The following is a 27,735-nucleotide window of genomic DNA, read 5'->3' as shown; positions in this document are numbered from 1 at the left end:
ACAATGCTTCTTTTCAGTTAAATTTATTTGTTGAATGAAAAATACCAAATGCTGACAGTTTCATATGCCATTTGTTTCTCTACAGTACATGAGGATTATAAAAGTATTCTTGAATTCTGTCAGTGTGCAGTTCTTTGAAATGTTAAAATACTTCTACAGGTCCTCGGGACAGATAATTGGAAGGGTGTAGTTTTTAAAGTACAGTTCGTAGCTGCATCCGTTATGCTAAAAGTCAGGCTTTAATAATAGGTCTAGTGAAGGTGCAGCCATCATGCTCGTTTGAAGAGTCCATGAAAAGTAACTGGGATGTTTATGTCCACTTCTGCCCTTGCGACTTCACTCATGTCCTTTGCGCTCAAGATCAAAAGGTAGCCAGGCTTTGGTCCACTTCCAGGACTAATGACAATGCTCAGGACAACACCTGAACCAAAAATAAAAAGGAGTTACCCTAGCTGAAGCAGCACCAGATACTTCAACAAATCTCCACTATATCATCCAAGAAAACTGCAACGACCATTAAACCAAAATCTGAACAAGTTTTCCATTATTCTATTAGTGAATATTTGTGTACAACGTTTCTTTTCTTGCAATTATTGTGTAAGACGGCTGGCATTCAAAGAAAGCCTTCCTAACTCACTGGAGAAAAGATGTGCATAGACTTGAATAAAGAAATAACATTACCATCATCCTCTTCCAGGGCATCTGGGTGTGAAACAAAGATTGGTTCAGAGGGATAGGCATCTGGTTCTTGCCATACCCATGTCTCTCTTGTTTTGATATTCATCTTGCAAAGCTAGAAAGAGATAAGGGTGGGGGACGATACTGAAGTTAATTTCTCCCTATTATATAAAGAGTTGTTAGTCAAACACTGACTAACTCTCTAGATATTGCAAAATCACCACAAATTAAGACATACATTATTTTTACACAATGCGCTTGCTATTAGAACATGGTATGGGATGTTATCACAAAAATATGAAAATATGACAAAGTGATGGTCACTTTACCATATCAAAGCTGTGTTGAAAATTAAGTCTTAGCCCAATAGATGACAGACTTTTTCTAACATGACTATGTTTTATCATGAGGTGTAAAACGAGAACAGAAATTTTGTGAAGAATGGATTTAGCCCAGTGCACAAGAATAGACAGATATTTAAAATACAGTGTTCATAAATTAATGTCCGTATTGATGGATTATGTGTCTGTGTTTATAAAGAGTGAAAGAATATATTTAGCACTATGAACACCTTTTAAATGCTGGGCTGAGAATCACTTTAAATAGATTTCAGGTTTGAGTGAAACCAGATGACTTTTTGATTAGGCTTGATGTTAATATTAAGAGTCTCTTGAAGATAGTGTTAAAATTGCACTAAACTCTGTTGTCTTGCACATTCCTATCAGTGCTGGCCCTGACCATATTAAGGAATCTTAATTTGCACCCATCTTAGCACATAATACTTACCCTGTCTGGAACAAAGTGATTCAATCCAAGTCCATATGCATATGTGTACGGTTTCCCAGAATACTTTGCATAGTTTATTTGTGGAAACTCAAAAGCTATAAAACAAAACACAAGAACATTTACAGGAATTAGTGAGTCATTTTTAGTCATTTATTTATTTAAAGCATTTTTATCCTGCCCTTCGGCCAAAAAATGCTCAGAGGGTGGCTTACAGATCACTTAAAAAACTACAATTCCTGCTGTCAGTTTTACAATTGAAAAAAGATACAACACAAAAGGAAAATAGATTGGGAGGGAGGAGGAGATTTACTAGGCTGTCTTTGTTATTCTGGTGGAGGATGATCTTACCTTGACGGGGCCCTGAAAAAATAACTTCTGGCTCCAGCCAGATGGTTTCATCACTGTGCAGAACTGCAGTAGCTGTTGTATTAGGCAATGTGATTAAGTTTTTGCCAGTGTCAGCCTAGGATAAAAAAGGGAAGCTAATGAAAAAAGTAGTGAGGAGGGAACATTTTTATGCTTTCTTACAGGATATGCTCCATTTTCCAACAGTACTAACAGTGCTACCAAAAAACAACTTCGGACAAAAGTTTGCAGGTAGGAGCAAGCTTGATTCACTGAATAATAACAGGCACTGTTCTGTAGTGCCTTCTCATATACAGGCGGCTCCCCATTTGTGTTCAATATGTGTGCAACGGTGTAAACGTGCATTGTGCTGAACCCAGAAGTGACCAGGAAACTTCATAAAGACGTCACTGAAACAACACTAAAAGGGCAGAATGGGGACAGGGTGGGGGCAGAATGGGGTGTTCACATTCTTTTTCAATGGGTTTCAATTATACATGATTTCACAGATGCGTGCAGTGCCTTGGAACCTAACCTCTATGTAAATGGGACTGCCGGTAATGCAAACACACTGGTCATGCTACCCTAAAACTGCCTCTGCCACAATGAGAGGCTAGGAGGGTGGAAACAAGAGAACAGGCGTTTTCTGTAGTGGCCCCCACTTATGGAATGCTTTCCCCAGGGAGGCTAGAACTCTATTTCACTATTGCAGGTACCTTTTCAATATTTAGGGGAAGGACGTATCGACGAACTTCAGGTTGAGGAGCTTTCTGGGCATTTTTCTTCACTTCTTCCCAGTTCTCCCGTAAATTGGCTAAATATAAGTAATTGTAAACGAACTCAAACCTGTAGGAGGATAAAAGTATCAGCATTCAAATGTTGAAAGCAAGCAGTTAATGACATCTAACATGGTTTTGTTGTGACACCCTAGAAGCAAGAGATGGATCAAATTTCCTGAAGAGTCCTGGCCCACAAAATTGGTTTGACAAAAAAAAATTATACAGTAACTTCTGCATATAATAAAATATAGTGCACAACCAGTCTTTCAAAGTAGGTGGCATTTTAAAAAAAACCTAGCAGAATTGAGCATGCAACCCTAAGGATCTAGAAACAGGATCCAGAAAATCAATAAGACTTGGGCTTAAAGTCTTCGATTATTCAGCTGATTCCTTTGTCTCTGCAAAATTACTCCCAAGTATTAGGATATATTCCAGCATGCATATTCTATCACTCTTAAAAACGAAAGCTGACAAAATCCTTCGGTATTTGACACATGCTGCTTGGATTTCTTCAGAGCTCTTTTGAGTGCTATGCAATGCTCAGGCTGTATTCAGGTGACCCTCCAAACCTCTGAATGATAGTTTGCTGCATTATTTGAGTGTTGCAGGAAGCTATGGTTTGATTAAACCACAAATAAACTTGGTAAGACACATGCACCAGAGGAGGAGGAAGCATGTGAGCAAAGGGAATATTCCTCATCCTCCAAACTGCGGTTTGGAGAATCACCTGAAAGCAACCTTCTTGTCAATACCCACCCCTTCCATGTGCATAAATCCACAACCAGAAAACCGTGATCTTCATAGGTGTTGATGTGATGAAAAAGGTTAAAAGGTGAAGTCCTGAATTTGATGTTGAGGTACTTCTTTTTTTTCCTATCAGCTACATGCATCCATACCTAAAAAATAAAATAAATCACACTTGAACTGTGCGAACCCATAAAATAGCATCTACTGCTTTGTGCCCTTAGATAATATACTTTTAGGCCCTGGGGCATGTAAATTGCAGAGCAACATCACTTACCCCCATTTTTTCATTTGACTCAAAACAATCCATGTAGTTGGCACCCCAAAGACTCCAGGAAGAAAGAAACTTGAGCAAGTTGATTTTCACTGGTGTTTCCACAAATACAATGTAATTTGGAGTCATTCCAAAGCTGTTCAGAAAGATAGTTGTGGGTTTTATTTCAGGCGACGCAGCATTTTGCATACATGAAAGTGTGCAATATTCAGCTGCATGCTGTTTCTTCCCGTTTTTAATTGCCAATTTAATTCAATCTTATCTGTCAATAATAGACAAGGACTTTGACATATGGGGCAAACAATTTTCTGTTAGAAATGTGTGCTTTCAAATTTGGATTGATTATATGAATGATATATTGGTCAGGGACATCATTAAAAGCTTTTAGAACATCAAAATGAAGAGTGCCTGAATACCAACCCTCTCCATGTGCTTCTTTGCACTTCCAGAAAATACCTAATATGTAAGTTAGTCAGTACAAACTTTTGAAGATGCTATTCTCTTTACTTGATCACATTCTCTCTCTAGCAATGCTTTCCAGGCTACATGTGCCATAGAGGGAAATGAGGCAGATGGGGCTTGTCAACCTGGGAAGGGAGCCCATTTAAGAGAAGGAAAACTCTGATCCTAAACCTCCATTACCTTGTGAGATATCTTCAGGGAAGTAAACCCTACACAAATCCAGAGTTGAGTCCCTAAGACAGTTGGATGGCACCCTGTATGCTTCCTGGCAACTCCTGCTGCCAAGCTGGTGCCAAACGTATTGCTCTGCTTTCCTTTGGACTACATCAGTGAAGCCGGGAGGGGGGTCTTGCCATTTGGGCAGCCCAGGACTTCCATACACCCTGCCCAGGCTCACGCCCCAGAGGTCACTTCGGTGCTGCTAATGCAGCAAAAATAATACAGGAGACAGCAGTTATGCGTTACCAGTCTCTGCAGTCATAGGAGGCGCTGTGATTCTCCACCCGTTTGACTTCACTCCCAGAGGTGCACTCCGTTGTCTCTTGAGAGAGAGCTGGGTGCTAACAATATTGCCCTTTTATATTAGTCATGATGTTTATATTGTTGGCTTATATTAGAGGGTGGAATTTACCTGTGCACATAAGATGGCTTGAACCTGTCGCTGCAAGGAAACTGAACAATCACCTCACATTTGGTCATTGGATCTTTCTTATCTGAAAAGAATATATATTATATATAAAGACACAATTCATCTGCTGATCTTGTACAAGCCAATGAATGAGAATTCCATACAAGAATAAGAAAACCGGTGCGGTAGATGAAAAAACAAAGGGTATCCAGCATTAATCATACTTGGGGGTAGACCCACTGAAACTAATGGACAGACCTAACTTAGATCCATTAGTTTAAAGGGGTCTAACTCTGAGTAGAACTTAGTTACAACTCAATCATTCTGTCTTCAAACACAAGCACTGCTTCTCTGAAAATGAGCTTGTCATTACAAAAACCTCTTTTGATACTTTTTTTTGCAAAATATATACACACACACAGCTTCTGACACTTTAGCTACTGTGTAAGAGAAGGAAAAGCGACAGAAATCATAGGAAAAGCGAGAAGTATTGCACTATGTGTAGCGGATAGATTTTACTCATAAGGGAAAAGGAACAATGCAGTCATATTCTAAGTACGCAGATGTTTTTTGGAAGTGAACAAACCTGCTTGCAGGGGCGGTATCCGTACAACGTTGTAGGCAAGGGAAAAATTCTTTCCAAAGCAGTTGCCCATATTGTAAACGGTTCCATCATTCTCAACGTGGGGGTGTGCTGTTACTCCATTGACAGAAACATATTTGCTGATATCCACCTGGAGAGCATAATAGAAAGATGCCTTGTTGGTCCATACATTCATCTGGGCTTGACAGATGGATGGCGGCTAACAGATTGAGGTTGAATCCTGACAAGACAGAAGTACTGTTTTGGGGGGACGGGGTGGGCAGGTGTGGGGGACTCCCTGGTCCTGAATTGGGTAACTGTGCCCCTGAAGGACCAGGTGCACAGCCTGGGAGTCATCATGGTAGACAGCTGTCCATGGAGGCACAGGTAAATTCTGTGGCCAGGGCAGGTACCAGCTCTACCTGGTACCTTGTGGCTGAGACTCTACCTGCCTGCAGACTATCTCACTAGAGTGGTGCATGCTCTGATTATCTCCCTCTTGGACTACTGCAATGCGCTCTACGTGGGGCTACCTTTGAAGGTGACCCAGAAACTACAACTAAGCCAGAATGTGGCACCTAGACTGGTGACTCGGAGTGGCTGTGGGGCCATATAACACCGGCCCTAAAGGATCTTCATTGGCTTCCAGTGCGTTTCTGAGCACAATTCAAAGTGTTGGTGCTGACCTTTAAAGCCCTAAACGCCCTCGGTCCTGTATACCTGAAGGAGCATCTCCATCCCCATTGTTCAGCCTGGACGCTGAGGTCCAGTGCCGAGGGCCTTCTGGCCATTTCCTCACTGCGAGAAGTGAGGTTGCAGGGAACCAGGCAGAGAGCCTTCTCGGTAGTGGTGCCCGCCCTGTGGAACGCCCTCCCATCAGATGCCAAGGAAATAAACAACTAACTTTTAGAAGATGTCTGAAGGCAGCACTGTATCAAGAACTTTTTAATGTTTGTTGTTGTAGTATGTTCCGATATATGCTGTGAGCTGCCCAGAGTGGCTGGGGAAAGCCAGACAAATTGGTGGGGTCTAAATAATAAAATTATTATTATTATGACTTTAGATACAAAACATTTAAAAAGAAACCATTTGCCGGGGGAGGGGGGGATTCAAACTGATAAACAAGGAATATGACATTTTAAAAGAGTTTTGATATTGTCCAGTTCCCCTGACTTGGTAATATAATCCCCCTTCAACTGGGACTGGATGGGCCTGTTGGAAAATCAAGGTTTGTACCAACTGCAAATAAGATGAGAAGGTAAGATGACTCCTCCAAATCCACTTTGTGCCTGTGTCTTGAGTCCTTGATTATTCACAGAATGATTTTGAATACTGTAGTAGCCCCTACACACATTGGGCTGGATCCAGAGTTCCTATAAGCAGAGTTCCACTCACAGGACATCCCTGCTACAGGAAAGGGGAAAAGACTGTTCTTCCCCAGCTCTCGCCAATTCCTCTCTGCACAGTTCCCTGAAAAGGTTGAGTAGTCACCTGAAAATGTTTCCCCTTCCTCCAGCCGGAGGACACCTTCTGCTAGATTTCAGCCCCACAGAATTTCCTAAACAGAGGCAATCACTGTAGAAAAAAGTTCTACATATTTGGAAATATACGAAGTTATGATGCAATGTTATTTTGCCATAAATGTATGTTTTACATTGACATTGCAACATGTCCTTGCAGCTAATTTTGATAAACACGCTGCTGCTAAGACATAACTATTTATGCAGTTTTTTCATGCACAAAAACTCTCTCTTGCAATGAAAAACAACCCGACTCTAATCTCTTAATGATGGCATTGTCCTGTCCTCTGGTACCACCTATAAGAAGGTCTGCCTGCTCGTACCAGCTGTGATATATTTATAGCAAATTCTGTAAAACTACTGGTCTCTTTATAGCTCTTGCTGAAGCACGACATCTATAAAGCTAACACGGCCACTTTACGATGTCATAAATCCAGTTATGAATGCCCCACAAGTGGTAGTAACCAGCAGAATGTCATTGGAATGTCATTTGGCTCTGGCATAAATACCAAAAATGTCCGTGTCTGCATGATATTTACTAGTGCATTCTGAGAGCACAGACTTTGCAAAATATTTATTGAAGTATTCCAATGTCTGGACTAGATTCTAATGGGGAGAGAGGTCTGGCATGTATGAAGTCTGCCACAGACCTCATATACAGCCAGACAGTTCTCTAATCAGATATTGTGTTGCAGGTGCAGACTGTGCGTCACCAAAAGCATTTTTTCCTTTTCCTTTTTGCATTTCTCCTCAACCTCTGCCTTCTATCTATCATCTATCTATCATCTATCTATCATCTATCTATCTATCTATCTATCATCTATCTATCATCTATCTATCATCTTTCTATCTCTATCTATCTATCTATCTATCTATCTATCTATCTATCTATCTATCTATCTATTTATCATCTATCATCTATCTATCTATCTATCATCTATCTATCTATCTATCTATCTATCTATCTATCTATCTATCTATCTATCATCTATCTATCTATCATCTATCTATCTATCCATCTATCTATCATCTATCTATCTATCATCTATCTATCTATCATCTATCTATCATCTATCATCTATCTATCTATCAATCATCTATCTATCCATATGTATCTCTCTCTCTCTTTTTTTTACCTTTTTAATTGTTTCCAAATTCTCTGGGTTAATTTTTGTTATGAAGTTTGTCTCGGTACAGGCATAAAAATCTTCACCCACGGGGTACACATTCACCAGGGCATTGTCGGTGACCTCCACACCTTGGAAGTATGAAAAAAACCTGCCAAACAGAACCAACAAGGACACTAGATTATTTCTTCTGGTGGGGAAAAAAAGAACACGGCTTCATCCCCTACAATATGCCTTTGTTTTGTCACCTGGAAAATATATTCTTGCATGGATCTGGGTAAGCATAGGTGCCAAATTCTGTAATCACGACTCTTTTCTCAGTCATTGCCCTTACATAGGCATCGGTCCGGATAAACCTATAGAAAAGGAAGAAAGGTTGTTTTGGTTTGGTATGTTGGAATCCTCAGGTCACCTAGGACGAGCGCGCTTCCCATGCCCCAGGGGGGATGGCATAGGCATGAGAATCAGCTCTTGTCATAGCATCTTGGATTTCTGGGTTGCTGAGAGTAACTGTAGAACAGGCCCTAAGTGGTATGTCACATATCTGCTCAAACGACCCTAACTATATGGATGGAAGTTACAGACATTGTCAAGAAGCGACAAAGGAGTAGCCACCAGAGTGGAGTCCCCGTGCTGTTACCGGCAATGTGTGAATAAGGATGGAAGTAGAAGAGGCATGGAACAAGTTCTAGAAAAGGCTGGGGTGGAGGTGGGGAGCTATGTGCAGGACGGAGTAAGCCAACCCTAAGCGCCCTCGTTGCCTGAACTCTGGATATTATTAACCCCTGACATTTCAATGTTCACCATGCTATGCAATCCTTAACGTTATTGTCCAGAAAGCCTGTGAGGCAGATCGCCGATCCCCATTTCATAGAACTTAAAATATAGCCAAAATGCATTCTTAGCTCTGGAACAGAATGTTTTTAAAAGTCAGTTTGATTTGGACAAGCCTTGGGCTTGCTATCGGTGGGGAATGCCAAGTAGGAAAAATGAAGATGCTTACCTCCTGTGATAAGTGACATGCCCCTCCTTGAAGTCAAACTTGTGAAGAAGTGCTTGCCCATCAAACAAATGATAAAATGGTTCTGAGCCAACTTCAAATAAACCCGGCCCGCATCTGAGTAAACTGCCTCTGAGCCAGACTGGAATCCTGCCTATTGCAATGATAGCAAAAAGCGTTGTCACGTATTTAAGAAATAAAAGGGCCCATGGAAGATGCCAGCTGTGTTCGACTAAGAAATCAGGCTGCTAAGCAGCCTATTGACTAGGCAGTCTCAAGTCTTCCCTTATTCTTTGTATCAATATATTTGCGAGGGGTGAGGGGAGGCCTAGCTCCTCAGGGCTGGTCACCCCTCACAGAATCAAATTGACAATGGTGGCAGCTGAGAAAAGAAGACTCAGGTTGGAAACATGAGGGTGGTAATTTCCCATCTCATCTTCTGCCCCACAGGCTGCCTTCCCAGTTGCTGCTGCAAGTGAAGGACAGCCTGAGGCCTGGTCCCACCCAACATACGCTCACACTGGGCCAAGCCAACACAGACAGATTGTAAGGCAGCAGCTGATTTTTGGAAACTATTAAAAAGCAGCAAATTGTCAGTTGCTTGGATAAACATATTTTCCCCTCTGACTGGGCAGTGATTGGGAAGGGATAGCAAATTTGGGTTTTCTGCCTCAGGGACCATAACGTCTCTGGGGAGGAACATCACAGAGCTTCTCCAAGGTACTACAGATTCTAGCTATTATTTCACTTACATTACATGAACCCCAAGAATAGGGCTAAATAAATACATTTGTTATCCAGAAGGAAAAAAAAAAAAAAAAAGATTTGATGTTCTGTTTAGAATATGTTTACCAAACTTAGAAGTCTACTTCTGCACTGAAGAAAGCCTCACTGTACAAAGGCCAGAGAGTGGGGAGAGCAAAGTTTTGTTTCGTGGAAGGCGTTTGAAAGAAGGGCATGTCCAGAGATTTGTTGCTTTGTTACAGTATTGAATTTCTATTGCCATGTTCTAGGATTGTCAGGTTAACTTGAATGGCATTTAATTAGTCCAGGTATGCAGCAGGATTTCAGGGCTTGTGATGATTAGGTCAATTTGTGGATTTTCAGCATGAGGCTATGGAAATGCAATATTTGACTTTAATTAAATAAATTAGTATTACAACAAAGAACACCCAAGGTTTCTTCAACTCCCCCTCTGTATCTCCCCACCCCCACCCCATAAAGGTTTGAAGGAAAATAGCACACTGGGGCAATCTGGAAAGAAAGCATTAGAAATCCACATACCCGTGACATTAGCAGTTATTGGTGAGGAGAGTTCCTCCACAGTCTCAAAGAGCTTCTTGTATCCACCTGCTGGATGTTCAACTCTGAAGGGTGTTAAGAAAACAAAGGGTGAGCAAGTCCTTCCAACTATTGGATGAAGGTTAGAAGAGAGATATAAATTCAACAAGAATTGTTTTGACCAGCATAAATAGGAGGCAAGGTAACTTGAGATGAAATGTATGATTGTGCCATGCCCCGCCCCCAATAAAATTGGTAGAGTTTTTAGAGAAATGTGGCGATATTCACTTTGTAGAGCAGGTTGTGGCCAAGTGAGAGTGCTGAATATATTTCCAGAAAGTGGAATCGACACAGCATTCCTCCAGCCAAATGCAAGCTTCCCCATGACCAAATCACATTGAACATGGACTGAAGGCACAGATTACTCATCCTCACAAGTGCCAGGCATCATGTTCCAGAAACTCTGTGATCCTGCTCTCACCACAGGGGGAACTCTCCTATTCCAATACCCTCCCAACACATGTTGGTCACAATACGAAGAACTATGCTTGCAATGGATTAAGCTTCAACAATAAAAATCACAGAATCAGGAGTCCAGCTTTACTACTGTTTACTACTTCCCTGCCACAATAATTTGTGGATTCTTGTTAGAATATCATGCATGCCCCAGAGGCAGCAGCAGCAGCATGTGAAGACTGACTCTTGGCTTCTGATAAATTTGCTAGCTGCAAGAATCTAGTGACATTATCACACTTTACTGGGTTGACATTTAAACTCTATGCAAAGCAAAGCCCAGGGAAGGTACTTACTGGCTGGCCATTTTCTCCCCAGGAAAGGATTTGGACTTCCCTGAGCCAAATGCAGAGTACGGCAGCCGGAGATGTGTGCTGGGTATTTATATGAAGGTTAGGTCTTACTGATGGGAGCAGCAGCTTTATGGAAACATATGAGCCAATCAGCTGGGCCCTGGGGAACAGAAGCATCTTTCACCACTCAAATCCTCCCGAAGCTTTATGAGATTTCGCCCCGCTGCTCAAGAGAGGCCTTTGAATGTTTTCCAGAGACCTAAATCCCCATGCAGAAGTGGATTACAATGAAACAACAAGGGGAAAGAAAGTGGACTATAGTCACACAGCCTGTAACGTGCTCGCTGCTTGGCACAAAACCTTTGCCCCATTACCCAAACCTCCAGCTTGGAGGAACTGGCCCTCGGCACACTGCTGGCTCCAGGAGACTGGACTACACAGGCTGCCAGGCGCCCCATTTTATGTAACAGAGAGTCTCTGATGGACACGAGAAGCAGAAGATTGCAGCAGCTGCCAATGGCATCCGTATTTGACCTGTCCTTAAATCCAATCACAGCTGTGTAGGTTACACTTCATTATACACCAAAACAATTTTGTAAAGTTCTATTTTAAAAGAGGAATCTCTGCCTCCTCCCAAATTAAAAAAAAGGTTTTATTAAAAACACTGCGTCTGTATTTGGACAACAGCACAAACACCTTTGTCAGTTATCTGTTCAGTTTTTAGCATCAGAGCAAGCAATGTGCAGCCTCTGAAAGTGCCTTAGAAGGTCATGCATGGACTGTAGCCATATAACTTTTACTCAGAGTCAACCCACTGAAATTCTTAGTTCTATGTGATGAACGATGGTTGATTTCAACTCCTTGTTTCCTTTTCTCAATTTTGGCAGCAAGCGATTTGCCCAGAGCCACCTTTGCTAACCTGATGCATTCAACATGTTTGAGAGCACAAGTCTGACGGTGGCTGGAGCTGCGAAAAGTTGTAGTCCAAAACAGCTGAAAGGCACCAGGGTTCGGGAAAGGCTGGCTTAGAGACTATAAAATACACAAATTATCATACTGCATTGGACTAAGGCATGCAGGCTTTGGGGCTATACAGAACTATTAACCGTAGCTCTTAGAAATAGACTATTGTATTTATGGGAATAGTACAAGTTAAAGCAGATTGTTACTCTCTCAAACATTGCGAGCATTGTGCCTGTGTTGCAAAACACACACGGTTTCTTAATAGGCACCAGAGAAGAGAATATTACCAAACAAATCTTTAATTCCCAGTAATCGTTTTTCTTGTGCAATTCAGCTGCAAAGGCCACATTCTTATAGGTGTCTAAGCTTTGCTTATATGGAACTATAAAGTGTGGTAGGTCTGCCATAAAGAATATGACTTGAAAGCGTAAAGGACTCGGATAAAACATACCTGAAAATTATTTTCGTTGTTCCCGTTTGCCTTCCTATGTTATTTTCCAAAAAGACTTTGAAGCCAATTCTGTGAAACACTGTTCTAACCTTGAAGAAATGCTCAGTAGGGCTGAAAACATTAGTTAGCTGCTGTATGATGGCTCTTGCAACTTAATTAACATTAATTAAATTTGGCGGAAGTGAATGAATCTCTGATACAAAAGGCACTGAAGGCATGTGTTGCAAGTGTAGCCAAAGGCTATAAAATGGTAGGGATCATGAAGAGAGGATGGGAATGGGCATATTAAATTATCAGGAATACTGGCACATTCCATAGGAAATATCTGTCACACATAAAAAGATAGCAAATAGTGGCTTAGAAGGATTGACAGGCTCAGGGCTAAGAGTCAGCATTAAGAAAAAAAGGGATAAACCTATCAAACTTTCACATGGAAATGAAGGTATCTAAAAACCCAGTATGATGGCTACAGCCAATGTGTGATGAAAAATAACCCACATCAGAAAAGACTCAGAATAAGCAGGTTGCCTCACAATTATTGCAGTAACTCAGAGCATCTTTGGTCTTTAGAACTGCCCCATAATAAATTATCAAATGCTGTTACAATTTGGGGCCTTCCATTTACCACTGCAGCCTTTAAACATTGCTCATACTACGATAATCTAAATTCAGTGTTAAGCGTCAGAAAAGGTACTCCATATAGTCTTTCGTTTGCTACGATATTTAACTCCTTAAGTGCAATTCTGCGTTCAGTTCCTGAACTTCCAGGTCCTTTTGCTACAATTCAGTTTCAATGCACTTTCTGAAACACCCTTCTGAACAAAACACAAATAGAGTACCAACATTATGTCATTTTATTCAACAAGCTTCCTCTGACAGATATTTTAAAAATATAAAATCAATTAAATATTGACAGATACATGCTGTAAACACAAAACATTTACAACAGATAAACATAAAAAGAGAAGGAGAGGTGAAAAGAATCTGGGCAGTGTAGTCTTACTACAACACACAATGGATTGGATCCAGAGTAACCTTAGTTGTACTTAGGTCCCACTTAAATTATATTAGTGATGACTTAAGATTTCCCCTGAAAACTAGTTGAATTTAACCCTTGCCAAAGGCCGGCGGGGGAAGGGCGCTAGGATGGAAGTGTGGCTTTTCCACTGGGGAAGTGCTCTGCTGACTGGAAATCCCATCTGCCTTAGAGGCCCTTCTAAGCCCCCAGGAGCTATGGAAGCAGTACGGCCATTGTTTTTCCCATTTGTGGTGGGATCAACTGGGGGTGACCTTTGATCTACTGCATTCAACCCCCTTCGCTTGTACAGTCAACATACTGGGCTACCTACTGATGCTGGCCTGAACCTGCCGTAATTAATTTCCCTCCCATTGAAACAGGCGGGAGGAAAGGTTTTAAAAACAACCAACCCCGTCAGTATGGAAGGATGATGGCGGTAGCAACACCTTCCAACTCCCAACATGGCCAGAGCAAGCTGGTAGGGATTTGGAAGTGGAGATTGCCTGCTACTTAACTCTCCACCTCATCCCACTTAAGATTGCTCTTCTCACCTGGATCCAATTTACTGGCCTAAATGGAAAGAAAGAGAACCAAGACAGCATGGGAAGAAAACCTCAACACAAGTAATGGGACCAGTGACCCATTAACCACGTATTTCCAAATATTCCAGGACTACAAATGCAGCACACTTCGCACCATTGCAAGCAAGGCTTTTAATTACTTCTTTATGGCTGTTGAAGCCTTTTTCTATGAAAGGCTGGATTTGTGCAAAGATGATCAGCTTTACAATCGCTCTCTTCTGTTTAACACTATGACACATGTTCCCTGCTTCCTTTTTCTCCTGCCTCTTCTTGGTCAACAGTGGACCATGCAAAGTTTCAAGACAACAGACGACCAACATACACGGTAAGTGCAAATTGAAAAGTAAAAGCTGTCTAATCAAGTTGCTTGCAAACCTATTGCTTTCACTCAAAAAATAATAAAAAATATTCTACTTTTCTACTTACAATTTCTAAAAAAAAATGAAGTACTTCTTGAAAATTAACACACACACCAGCTTACTGAGGTAAAAGTATGCCCCCATTTCTTGGAATGGGTTATAGCATGCATTCTCAATTCTACTAACTCCACCATCTTTTTCTTTTTGGCTATTGGTATCTGTACATTTTTGGTTGCCCTTCATTTCGCCCAACTCCACTCATACACAAATATTATCTATTTACATTGGTTGGTTTCTTTTGTAAACATCAATGTCGTCATTTCCAGACTTTAGGTATGACAAGGGAACCCTGGGACCCAACGTATTTTAGCACAGTTCAACAAATTCACATTTTTGTATACTCGCTCACTTAAATGTGGCTAATATTTGTTTTCCAAGCAAAATGGCTTTACAAACGTCAGATTCGTCAAAAGACATAAAATTAACTTCTCAGGGTACGTAGCTTTGGCTTTCGCAGGCTGAGCATTGGCTGCTTAATTGTGGGCCTGTCTTCAAACAGGATGGCTTCACTTTCTGTGGTTGGAAATCTGTTTCGATAGATCTCGGGATACTCTTTCTGAAACTGAGGAACAAGATGCCATGCTAGTCATACTGAAGTTACAAAAAACGAACACAGTGCTACAACCAAGTAATAACTCTTATAAAGACAGTCAGGGGTGAGCAGGGAGGTGGCCAAGTTTGTTTTATTTTCTATTTATTTTATTTATTCAATTTTAACATTCTACTTTGCTACAAAATACTGGCTTAAGACTTCTTGCTATCCAGAATGAAACAATTCTTTCACTGGCAACCAGCTAGCTACAGAGTAGGAACTTTAAAACGTCCTTTTGGCTGAATTTAAGAAACAATTCAAGCCCAACAAAGTCTCCATTACTACAAGAAAGCACAGAGAATAGTAACAACAACTTGGTGATTTAAAAGCTGCTTGCTTTAGAGCTGGACTCCAGTCATAAGACTTAAAAAGTTCTGGGACAAGTACAATTTTGTGTAGGGGGTTTGTCCAGGAAAAAAAACAAACTCAAAGGTTTCTGCAGGAGAACAGAAATCCTCTGTATTAAGCTTCCAAAGATATTGTACTTTACCCAAAAGTAGATTACAGTAAATTATGTGTCAGGTGACCTTGAATAAACCAAACTAAACACTTACTGAGGGGGGAGGGGAACCCCTACTTATTCAACCTAGCATGCACTTTTTCATAACAATTGCAGGGGTGTTATGTGTCATTTTAGAGTACTAGTAATATCAAAGCAGAGACCAATTGCAAAAACAGCATGCCCACCATTAACCCTTTAAGCCCAAAATCCTTTGCATACTAATTGGAGAGCAAATAATATTGGACAGTGGCATTTATTTCCAAGCCAACATGCCTAGGATTCGGCTGGTGAAGGAGGGATAAATCTCTACTGCAGACTTGCTCTTGATCCATTAAAAAAACGAAAAGAATCTCCACCACCACACACCCCTAGTTTGCAAAACGCATTGCCATTCAGCCAGACATCTTGAGGTGGGCTAGATATGATTCTGCATGCTGTAGCCAGGGATTTCAATCCCATAAAAGAATGCCATGTCCTCCCATTATGGAGTTACAACACAGTCGTATTTGCACTGCCAAAGCAGCTGGCACAACTAACACTGTAGTGCTAGAAAGTCCCTGTTCATCACAGCTGGGATGGGGGTGAAGTTTGGAGGTTGAGAAGAGCAGCCACCTACACCTCAGCAGAAGTTCTGGTGTACTATAGGGACATCTGCTTAACACAGATAAGTGCCTAAGCAGAATGCCAATTAGCAGCAAGATTAAAGTAGCAACCTGGGCCAGAGCTGTTATATCTTTGCCCGACTTGCTAGACCTAAGGTGCCACCTTAACCTTTGCGGTATAAGCCTTGTTTTCACCAATACAGCTGAAGAGGCAGCAGTGATGGGGCTGTAGCGGGCTTCAGAAACAGATGCAGCTTTTTTAAAAGGAAAAAGAAAAAGATGCCGCTGAACAGATCCCTTTGTTCTTCAACTGCAAGCACCCATTTCCAGGCAGACAATTTTCATCCAAATGAGATTGCCAGAGGCAACTTAACTGTCAGTTCTGAAAACTAAATGGCTACCTGCTTCACAAATAATGTTGATGCAGGTTTAACATCTTCTATTACCTGCTTAAGCTTCTTCTTCTTGTCTTTCACACTTAATTTTCTGTCCTTAATGATGCTTTCCAGAAGCTCAGCAACTGCTGCCTGAGAGGTGAAAATCTTTTGTGCATCAAATTCCTGAGAAGTTATCCTCTCGCAGTAGGAGTAAGTTGGGAAAATGGTGCTCAGTTCTTCCCCTAGGCACTCCATCTGCAAACAAAGATAATGTGAAGTTCCAGGCATTTTACACAGAGCTGGTTTAGTGCATCTGTTAAACAGCAAGCGCTCTCGATCTGACGCTCCCAGTTCCAATCTAAGCCAGGGATGCACTGAATGGGTTTCTAACCAGGATTCTCTCAGCCCTCTATCTGTCATATGTGGATGATGATGATAATACTGACCTACTTACAGAGGCTGTAACTCCCAAAGGGTAAGATACCAATGAACAATGGAATCAAAGTATGATAAAAATATGACCCAATTTTCTGAAACCACAGAAGTACCCAGGGCCATTGGACTGAGAGTTATAGTGCAGAGAACAGTTATAGTACGAAGTAACATAATGAAAATTTGATTCCTGTCAATTAATAATCAGGTCTGGAAGTCCACGGAATTCCCTGAAGACCAAACTGAGTACAGTGGTACCTTGGTTGTAGAACAGCTTGGCTCCTGAACGCTGCAAACCTGGAAGTGTTCTGGTTTGCGAACATTTTTTGGCAGCTGAACATCCGACGCGGCTTCCTTGGCTTCTGACTGAGTGCAGGAAGCTCTTGCAGCCAATCGGAAGCTGCGCCTCGGTTTTCGAACGGTTCCAGGCATCGAACTGACTCCCAGAACGGATTACGTTCGACAACCAAGGCACCGCTGTAATAGCCAAAAAGCAACCAAACAATTTCTACAGAATCTTCGCCAGGAGCCAAACTATTACAATTGCCTGAAGATGTGGGAAGAATAGTATCTCAAGGATGCAAAACATCCTTAAGTTTAAGGGGCAAGAAATGTCAAGTTCTGCATTTTAAGTAGGAGCCTTAAATAGGTAACTAATGTGTCCCAAGATCTAGGCTGAGAAAAAAGACAGCAAGCTCAGGAGTTAAGATCTCTGACTCATAAGAGTTTCTGTTTGAAGCATGAAAGGCATGCTTCAACCTTTTCCCTCACCTGAGTAGTTTTTAAAATTTCTAAGTGTTCTTGTACGGCCACTTGTAAATAAATCGGGACTTCCAGAATTTCTTGGTGATGATCCATTAGAAAGGAAACTAATCTTATGGCAAGCAACTCATCAAGATCAACTTCTTCTTCACAACACAATATACATCGAGAAAATGTCTGTATCATCTGGAAACATTTAAACAAACTGGTTAGGAAACAAAAGAATTTACCGAATATTGTGGCAAGGAATGTGGTATCACGCTCCTTCCCAAGACATATCCCCTTAACAGTAACAATGGCACAGAAGGGAAGACTGATAACATTGGAAGCCTAAAATTTCAGTTGTACAATGGAACAACTTAAGAAAAAATTGGAAAGCAACACATCTTACCAAAGACCTGGTGCCCACTGCATCATGAAGTCGTGGCATATCAACATTTTCACATATTCGAGAGATCATGCGCATCAAGAGTTGAAGTTTTCTGCGATTTGCTGGAGGAAGCAATAAGCAGCAGATCTGCAGTGCTTCAATAGCAACTCTTTCTAAATGAGATTGGAGCATCTCTAGCAAATTAAAAATTGGGGACAGACATTATTCTCAGTAACTGTATCAAAAGCAGAATTAGCAATCCTGCACGTTAATTTCCCCACATAACACGAAGTAATAGTTTTACGGTAATTGATTCTACTTCAGTTAAGAAGTTAGTGCTCTATTCTAGACTTTTGTGCTAAGATCCTGAACTTGCTTCATTTTGCTCCAGCAATACAGGTGAAGAGCAAATGAAAACGAAACGTTATTATTTTAACACCGAAGTGTGCTAAAGTCCAATTACATAAAAACGTCTAGCTGGTTGTTTAGAAGTTTAGAGACTAGACGAGTGATTTAGCAGTCCGTGCCCAACAGCAGCTTCTCTTTTTTCTCTATACGTTGTTTGGAAGAGTTGCCCAGTAGCCACGTGGGTTACAAATATGCCGAATTACACAAATATAACAGCACTGACAGAAGAGCACACACACTTGGCATTAGCATGCACTACAGAAAATACTGATGCTTGCATGGCAAAATATTATTTTTTTAAAATTACTGAACCTCAAAGGCCCTAGGAACCGTTTTGACAAATCTTGTTGAATACGTTTAGTTATTTAAAACCTTGGGGTTTGTGCAAAGGGGAAAAAAAGCAGAAAAACAAATTAGTTAGTAAATATAAATAAATAAATCCCATGCTCAGGAAAGCAATCTTACTTGTGCCAGTCAACATAAGGGTGCTGGGGGGAAGCGTGTTTTCTGAAAGTTGTGTTGCACTTTTGCAGAGTCTTTTACTGATGGCCATATTAGAATTCCCAGGGTTATTTCCTATTTTAGTAACCAGTGTAGTGGTGCTTTGGGTTTTTTGGCCCAGATGGCCCAAAGGATGTGGTTTCACCGTGATCTCTGCAACTGGAGCATGGGCACTACACCAGCTAGAGCTGCTATTTCCACGTAAACTACGAGATCTGCAAAGTTGCTTTGATTTGTGGTTACCGCTAGATAGCTCTTGGTCTGGAATACTTGCTGCGGAAACTCTCTTGAAGCCACATGTTTGTTTTGGGTCAGCGAGATCTGAACAAAGATCCAAGAAACAGTCTGGATTACGTGCAGAGTGAAACAGCTGGTCTCCATTACTTGCGAACGGTATATGAACTCCAGTTTCAGAAAGTGTTTTTAGTCCGTCTTGACTACACTTGCCTGAGGCGGTATCTGCAATTCCCTCCAAAGAGTAACACCTCGCCTTAAATTTGAGAGGCATAGCTTGTTCATTTTTCAGTCTTGAAAGGTCCTGACAACTTCCACCTGCTAGTTCATGAACGGTGGCATGTTCACAAGGCAAACTATCATGCTGCAACGTTTTATCATGTCCCTTTTCAGCTGTACACTTTACAGAAACTGTTTTGGAAGCCTCAGCTCTGTCCTTTTCGCCAGTCTTGAGCAAACTTAGCAGAAGGCATTCGGTTGACTTGAAAGAGTTTAAGGGTGGAGTTTTTGAAAGAGTCAAGTCATTTCGTGCACTAGATTTCCCACTGGATCTATTTGGAACTGCGATGTAGCCACACAAAACTATCAGAAAATGAAATACAAGTTCAGATGCAGGCGATGTGACAGGGCAACAAGACAAGCAACACAAGTCAGAAAAGTTAAGTCAGAAATGTTAGTCATGTTGAAGAGAACACTTGCTCAGTCAGAGGATATTCAAAAACATAAGTGCAACAGATAGCTCAGATATGCAAGACTAAGGACACATAACAAGTCAGTCTGTGTTCAGCATTCAGTGCAAAGACTAAGAACAGAAAACCAAGTTGTTAAAATTTATAATAAATTACTTGTCAAATTAAGGCAGCCAAAGTTCACTCTGAAAATCTAAGATACACCAAGTGATTTTGCTCAGACACATGGCGTCTTAGTCCATCTTCTCAAATGCCCATTAAAGTGTGGGGTGCCTCAGAACTAGAGGAATACGTACCCAGTATATTCACAAATAACTCATAGTACTGAAATGTAAGCAAAGGTTCGGGAAGACTAAGAAAATAGTCAGCAACTGTTTTGAATACATCTCGTTCAAAGCCCATGTACATTGGCTGGCTCGTGCCATTGCTTCTAGGCCCTAAAATACAAAAGGAAATAAATCTCAGTGACATTGAACTCTACTCTTCAAAAATTTACAACATGAAACAGCACAAAGAGCTCTCTCTCTCTCTCTCTCTCTCTGTGTGTGTGTGTGTGTGTGTGTGTGTGAGAGAGAGAGAGAGAGAGAGAGAAAGAAAGAAAGAGATCTTATGGGGCAGAGGACTCCAACCCCCTTTATGGTAGGTTAGCAGGCAGGATCTCCACCACTAGAAAGCTCAGACACAGGCATTCTGAAAGCAGAACCAGTCTAGGATTGAGCCCAATTTCTGCAGCTGGTACAGGGATGGGGTACAAGCCTCCCCCCCTTCTGTATTCAGTGAGTGGCTGGTGTGTGGATGTTGCAGCTCCTCTGCTGCTCTGAAAAGCCCTGACGGCAGGGGTTAGGATTTCAGCCATAACCATCATTACACATAATTATACAAATGGAATTATCTTCCTGAGTGGCAAAAAAAAAAGCTAGCTAGTTATTCTGGCTGGGGTATGGTGGTGGATGGACCCCTGACATGACATAACACAACAATTCTTTTAAGAACTGCCATTGTATAGATCAGGCACAAATTTCTGGTGCATTTATGGAATTACAGTGTTACTATTTTGCTCTTTTTTCGGCCTTAATTTCACTTATCTCATAAAATATTCTAAAAATCAGATTATTGGAAGCCCAGAATAAATTGGAAGCCCAGAATAAATAAGAGCCCAGCAGATGTCACCAATATAGTATTGGTATTTCTATTCTGTTTTCCATTTCTATTTCAGCACCTGACATTTCAAACAATGTGTGTCTAACTTACAGTTTGCCAAGCACTTCATAGCTGACAGTACCCAGTGAGGGAGGTCTTCTGCAAGGAAGGAAGGAAGAGACAAATTGAGCAGTTTCCATTGTTATTCTTAAGAGCAGACTTCACATATTCTTTCTATTTGTCCTGTTTCATCCATCATCTAAGGGCATATTCTGGAAGATATAACACCTCACTTTAACCCTCATGCTCCCCATGAGACATAGCTGGGAATTAGACCAAGAGTTACCAGCTGCTCAAGGTCACATTCTAAAAAAGCTTCATGGTTAATTTTCTAGTCACTGCATCACACTAGCTAACCCTTAGCTGACATAACCGGTTTTAAAACATGTAGTTTGAGAAGAAGCAAAAGTTCTAGACTTCCCCTTTGCTCTTTCTTCCCTTGTGCTAGGTTGTCATAATGAAGCATATTTACATTGAAGTTCTGTTGAAATTATTATTATTGCATTTATCACCCGCCTTTCACTAGCACATCCCAGGGTGGGTTACAATAAAAAACTTGAAACAGTTAAAACAGATCACAATCACACAAAACGGGTGGGCTCTGAAAACACACGTCTCAGGTGTCAAAGGTCAGGCACGTCTTCAAAATTCACTGAAAGCGGAATAGTGAAGGAGCCAGGCACCGCCCCCCCCCCATGGGGAGGGAATTCCACAATTTAGGGCTGCCACAGAGAATGCCCTCTTCCAGGGCACCCCGGAAACTTCTGAGGGAGGGGAAACTACCAAGAGAGCCCCCTCTGCTGATCTTAACATCTGGGAGGGCCTGTAGGAAAGGAGGTATATATCTTTCAAATTACTGAGGGCTTTATTAATTAATTATTATATTTTAATTATTATATTTTAATACCAATGTTAAATTACCAGTCAGGAGAAATACTGCACTTTCCATAATATTTGAAGGGGGGTGGGGTGGAAACCAGGTTTTCAAATAATTGTACAGGACTTGCCTGATTTGTCTTGCAGAAGAACAACGCCACGTTTACTTGTATTAGTCATGTTGTATATTATGTACCGAGGAACTATTTGTGCAGGGTGCAATACTTCGTTGACTGATGGCATGCCTAAAATAGTTTGCAAACTGCAAGGAGGAAAAAAAACCAACACCAGATAATTCCAGAACTGAGCACATCACTTTGGGGGGTCTCTAAAGAAAACAGGCTTGCAAAAGGATTCAATATATATTGATGTTCAAACATCTCTGAAATGATAAGCATATCATTTTACTGTGTTCTTAATGTTACCGCCTGCAAATCAAAACCAAGCTTTTATGAAAACTTCATCACTGGGTGATCACAGTAAATAAATCATAGTATAGTGGAAGAGGGGTGGACATGTAAATCCACTTTAGTGCCTAGTTCGAAATGAATTTTCCTGTGGTGTCTAAGGCATCATAATAAGCAAGGATAAATCTGTTAAGCGCAGACAGGTAAAGGACAAGGACACTAGAGACCAGGCATCTTCAAAAGTCCAACAAAAGTTCCATGAAGTATCACAGAAGCCATGTTCATAAGTAATGCTTAACTATGCTTTACCACTACTTGCATGAGCTGCTGTGAGTTTTGGGCTCACACACTCCTCCCTCTGCTCATTATCAGCTATGCAGCCAGGAGGAGTTTGGCCAAGTTTAGTTTTAGTTTTCACAAAACCTGGCTTGGTATTACATATGAACCAGAGATGGAATAAAGCAAACTTTTGTTAGTTAAACAAGCTATCTTCATTATCCATTAAAAATAGGTTTTAAAAGAAATTAACCAGAGGAGCTTATCATTAAAATATAAACAGGGCCAGAGACAAAGCACACACGTTCTTCCCTAGAAGAAATAACTCTTCCAAATACACCCTGTCTTTCCCAGCTTAAGCTATTACAATACAGTGGTACCTCGCAAGACGAATGCCTCACAAGACGAAAAACTCGCAAGACGAAAGGGTTTTTGGTTTTTTGAGTTGCTTCGCAAGACGAATTTCCCTATGGGCTTGCTTCGCAAGACGAAAACGTCTTGCAAGTTTGTTTCCTTTTTCTTAAAACCGTTAATACAGTTGCGACTTGACTTCAAGGAGCAACTCATAGCACGCGGTGTGGTAGCCTTTTTTGAGGTTTTTGAAGACTTTGGTGATTTTTGAAACTTTTCCAAAACTTTTCCGAAACCGTGCTTTGCAAGACGAAAAATTCGCAAGACGAAAAAACTCGCAGAACGAATTAATTTCGTCTTGCGAGGCACCACTGTAATCCATGCACTTTTTATGTTTTAGTAGGACTAGTGCTCTTTAGAAATGCTAATATTTTAATTCAATTTGGTGTATAAGCTTGCTAAGCTCAAAATTTCCAATAGTGGTACCTTGGAAGTCAAATGGAATCCAAAATGACTTCCAAAATGTTTGAGAACCAAGGCGCAGCTTCCGATTGGCTGCAGGAAACTCCTGCAGCCAATCGGAAGCCGCGTCAGATGTTTGGGTTCCAAAGAATGTTCGAAAACTAGAAGAATCATTTCCAGTTTTTGATCGTTCGGGAGCCGAAACGTTCGACTCCCAAGACATTTGAAAAACCAAGGTACGACTGTACTCAAAATGCTCTGCCAGCAATAAAGTATACAACTTAAAAGGAGGCTTCTCCCAACAGAATGCTTTGAGAACCTCAGCTGACGATCGGGACACTACAATGATCTTTGCCCAAGAAGTGAACGATTCTATCCTTAGGCACATTGGGAAATGACAGGAGTGAAGAAGACCATTTGTCACTCACTGTATCACAACCGTGTTTCTCCAAACTTCATCTATGTCCGCTTGGGTTATTTGTCTGATGCACATATTTTTCCTGTCCTCTTCCATCATTTCACTTTTCACATTTTCTGTGTTCTCCTAAAAAGGAGCCATAATAAAAGGCATTATAACTATGTATAGTCAAGACTTTTACTCAAGAGTTGGGAGAGAGTCATACTGTCTCATAACAACCCTTCTCCTCCCCATCCTTCCAGGATTCTGGAAGCCAGAAGACTGCTAATGGGTGTTCCCACAATTGCTCATCAGTTAGCCGTTCCCACAATGTTTACAGCAATCCTGCAACACCATAACATAGTAGTGGGCAACTTGTAGCTTTCCCAGTTGGTGTTGGACTACCGTGTTCATCAGCTCCAGCCAGCATGGCCGTTGGTCTGGAGTTGGGTTCAAATTCCCACTCAGCGATGAAGCTCACAGGGTGACCTTGGGTCAGTTGCCATCTCTTAGCTTAGCTTATGTCACAGGGTTGTTGTGAGGATAAAATGGAGAAGAGGGGAACCATGTATGCAGCTACACTGAGCTCTTTGGAGAAGGATAGACATCAAATAAATAAATAAATAAATAAATAAATAAATACTCAAAAGCAGGTCTGTGTTCCATGGGTTTAACCCAGGTAAGTGTGCATAATGAGTCATAGAATCAGAGTCATAAATAACCTATTACCTTACATTCCCGGAATTTTTTGGGTGTTCTTCTGGAGAAATGTGGTAACTTAAATGTCTTTTCTGTCTGTTTAGAAATATTATCTGTGCTCTCACTCAACGGATACCGACGTGGCAGAATTTTCACTGGGGAAACTGAAGGAAACCTATAATTTTAAAACACAAAAGCTCAACATTGAACAGTAGCGTCACAGACTATTTTGAAACACAGTTTGCATTTCAACATAATTAAATATTTTGGAAAGTGCTCATCACTCAAAAACATTTAAAGTATAAAAGTCAACAATTTTCATTAAGGTAATGGATACATGTCACATACAAGTACTGAAACGTAGGAAGAAGATGAATTCTTTCGTTGTATGAACAGGATAAAGTAAGCCCAGCTTCCCAAGCAGTTTGGTACAAGCCTAATGCATATTATATCATACTACTAGATGCTGATCTTATGCTACAGCTAATTTTCAATTCCATGTTACTCAAAGGTGGAAAGTGTGAATAAATTAAAATCTCATTATTTTTGGTAGTAACACATGAAACAGGGGAAATCAACAGGACTTTTGCATCCAATCAACCCATTTTTCCAAGTTCTGTCAATATGGTTATATATTACCTGAACAAGTTATGGTTGTCATCCAGATTCTCTGAGCCCCATCTTCCTTTTATATCCTCTATCACATGATTTTTGAGAAATTTCCTTAACAGCTGAATAGTTTGCTGCCTAGTAACTTCTGGACCAAAGTTACTGTTATTCTTCAGTAATTCATGAAGCCAGTCGATTGCTTCTGTTGCAGTAAAACAATTCCCATATTTTTTGAAGTGTTGCCTGTGTTTCCTTCGTGGCATTTCTGCCCGAAAATATTTAGTAACTTCATTCCACTACAAGGCAGAAGTGAAATTTAGGTTTTAAAAAACAACAAGAATAAGCTAACCAGAATCTGCAGTTTGGAATTGGTAATGAAACAATAAGTTATCCACCACATAATGCACCAACGTTCAAATACAGTATACCACAAACCCTGTGCTGTTTATCAAGGAATTATTAATGCATGTCAGAATCCTCATTTCAGCCATAATGGCAATTGAAAATGTAGTAACATTCCTCCTTAGCTAGTAGGGTATTAACAAAGGGCTGATTACACATGGCAGTGCTGTGAAGTGTGGAATCTGCAGGTGTGCAAAGGAGGAGTCATATGATCATTCCACGGCTTCCTCAATATAGGCAAATGTTTTGTCCTGCCACCACGAATCACATATTCATTAACCACTAAACATATTCAAGGCCCCTTAAGAGCAGTTAGCACCTGTCAATGCATACTTACAGGTGTTAATCCACAGATTCTAACGTGAAGTAGTAACCACCTTGTGTATGATGTTAAACATGCACTTCTAGGCAAAAGGGCAAACCAAATTAAAAATACCAGCTTCACCAGTGTGGAACTGGATAATTTTCTAAACATGTTTCATGGCCCTAAATGGAAACCATTTGTGGGTAGTGCTGCATTTAGCAATCACACGTGGAGGGCTTTACACCCCATGTCCACGGGGAGTCAATAAGCTGTGACCCTCCATATCTTATTGGACTACAACTCCCATTATCCCTGACCACTTGTCATGCTGGCTGGGACCGCACAATCCAACATCATCTGGGAGAATCACAATTTCCCCACCCCTCGTGTCCTTGGGCGAAGCAGCCAGTTGCTGCTTACCAGCATGTGGACAAGGAAGAGAAAAACCTCCGCATGCCATGACTGTAGCGCGCAAAAAGAAATTAAAACAAACCACATCCCTGATGGCTTTTAAACTGGTAGAACCGCCCCCAACTGCCCCCCACCCCCTGCCCAGTCTGAAGGTTTTCTCCATTTTCTTTGGGTTTAATTTTGTTTCAGTGTTTTTTTATTGGTTTCAAGCACCTGGAAAGGATTGGGGGGGGGGGGAGAGAAACTCTTTCGGGGCCCTTAAAAGGCAACCTTAAAAAAAGAAAAAGTTCTTATTAAAGAACCAAAGAGACACGAATACAAGCAGACACGCGAACTGTGTCACGTGTGAAGCCGCCCCAACCGCGCACTCCGGGCTTGCTGGCTAATGCGCCGCTCTGCATTCATCGCCCCGGGGAGAGTCCCTCCCTCGCCGCTTTCTCCGCCCCGCTTACTAGCTTGGTGGCTCGGTAGGGACCCGGAGACACCACCCGGCCCTCCATAGCGCGCCCGGACCGAGCAAGGCGAAGGCGATGGCGAGCGACGCCAAGCAGGACAGCAACTGCTGTCGGACGGTTTGAACGGCGCCCCGGAGCCTTTGATTGGAGGAGCGCGAGGTCATGTGACGCGCGCGCACGCACGCGAAGGGCGGAAGGAAGGTGTGTTCTCAGCAGCAAAGGAGGCAGGAGGTGTTAGTGGGCGCAGTTCCCGATTTTTCCCCTGTCAAGGAGGACTAGATAGCATTATAGGGCGGACGCGGGTGGAATTTTACCGGCCGATTTGTACAATGGAGAGAAAATCGGGCGTGCTGAACTGGGGATAGGGTGGGCTGGAGTGAGATTATGGAGCTTTTCTCCACCGTCTCTTTTCAGTTCCAGCGGCCAGGGATCGATTCTGTTTGCATGCCGCCTTTCCATCGTTAAAGCCACGCTCATGGGCGGCTCGCAACCTGAAAAATAAAATTGCACAACTACAGACGTAGCAAAAAAGATCGTAAACAATAAATAAAACATCAAAAAGTAGCAAATAAGCAAACGGAAAAAAAAATTCCACATAAATAATAAGACCTAAGATAAAGATGCAAAAAAGTGAGAATCAGTAGCAACACACACACACACACACACACACACACACACACACAACCCCACACATACACTAAGTAGAATAGAAACATAACCACCACCCCTCTTTTCTTCATAATCTAACATGGTATGTATCACTAATGTCTCATAACAAATGCAACTGAATTGTAGAAATCATAACTTGAAAAAAGAGACACCACACTGTTTTTGTATATTTAAGAAATCTTAATAAAAAAGCATATGAAAAAACAACACCACCTCCCACCAAGGCAATGCCCTAGCCCAAGAACCTGCTGAACCTGCCCTAGCCCAAGAACCAGCCTCAGCTTTAGTAGCTGGAGTCAGTCA

General features: G+C 41.4%; 2 protein-coding genes across 5 annotated transcripts; both read right to left on the bottom strand.

Moving 5' to 3' along the window:
- Positions 1-7: 7 nt before the first annotated feature.
- Positions 8-12,578, bottom strand: RPE65 (retinoid isomerohydrolase RPE65). Of its 2 annotated transcripts, none has more exons than XM_077928605.1 (14): positions 12,428-12,578; positions 10,211-10,293; positions 8,930-9,080; positions 8,175-8,282; positions 7,936-8,077; positions 5,283-5,430; positions 4,700-4,781; positions 3,610-3,742; positions 3,345-3,484; positions 2,526-2,655; positions 1,813-1,927; positions 1,465-1,559; positions 682-793; positions 8-421 (listed from the first exon to the last, which is right to left on the bottom strand). In XM_077928605.1, exons 4-14 carry the CDS (start codon positions 8,249-8,251, stop codon positions 270-272), a joined length of 1,326 nt encoding a protein of 441 aa, XP_077784731.1. In that variant the 5' UTR covers positions 8,252-8,282; positions 8,930-9,080; positions 10,211-10,293; positions 12,428-12,578; the 3' UTR covers positions 8-269. The 2 variants fall into 2 exon arrangements, with proteins under 2 accessions (XP_077784731.1, XP_077784730.1); XM_077928604.1 differs by lacking the exon at positions 12,428-12,578 and adding an exon at positions 11,017-12,420.
- A 685-nt stretch (positions 12,579-13,263) lies between these two features.
- On the bottom strand, positions 13,264-26,897 carry DEPDC1 (DEP domain containing 1). 3 transcript variants are annotated; one of them, XM_077928600.1, is made up of 12 exons: positions 26,761-26,897; positions 25,222-25,487; positions 24,613-24,757; positions 23,915-24,030; positions 22,122-22,252; positions 21,166-21,213; positions 20,211-20,351; positions 18,956-19,807; positions 18,104-18,276; positions 17,722-17,898; positions 16,588-16,773; positions 13,264-15,007 (listed from the first exon to the last, which is right to left on the bottom strand). In XM_077928600.1, the coding sequence occupies exons 1-12, from the start codon at positions 26,806-26,808 to the stop codon at positions 14,867-14,869; spliced, it is 2,424 nt and encodes an 807-aa protein (XP_077784726.1). In that variant the 5' UTR covers positions 26,809-26,897; the 3' UTR covers positions 13,264-14,866. The 3 variants fall into 3 exon arrangements, with proteins under 3 accessions (XP_077784726.1, XP_077784727.1, XP_077784728.1); XM_077928601.1 differs by lacking the exon at positions 17,722-17,898; XM_077928602.1 differs by lacking the exon at positions 18,956-19,807.
- Between the last annotated feature and the right edge of the window lie 838 nt (positions 26,898-27,735).

This window comes from Podarcis muralis, chromosome 5 (genome assembly GCF_964188315.1).
Source record: "Podarcis muralis chromosome 5, rPodMur119.hap1.1, whole genome shotgun sequence".
NCBI lineage: Eukaryota > Metazoa > Chordata > Lepidosauria > Squamata > Lacertidae > Podarcis > Podarcis muralis.
The sequence above is the reverse complement of the archived record's forward strand: the minus strand, read 5'-3'. Positions and strand labels throughout refer to the sequence as shown.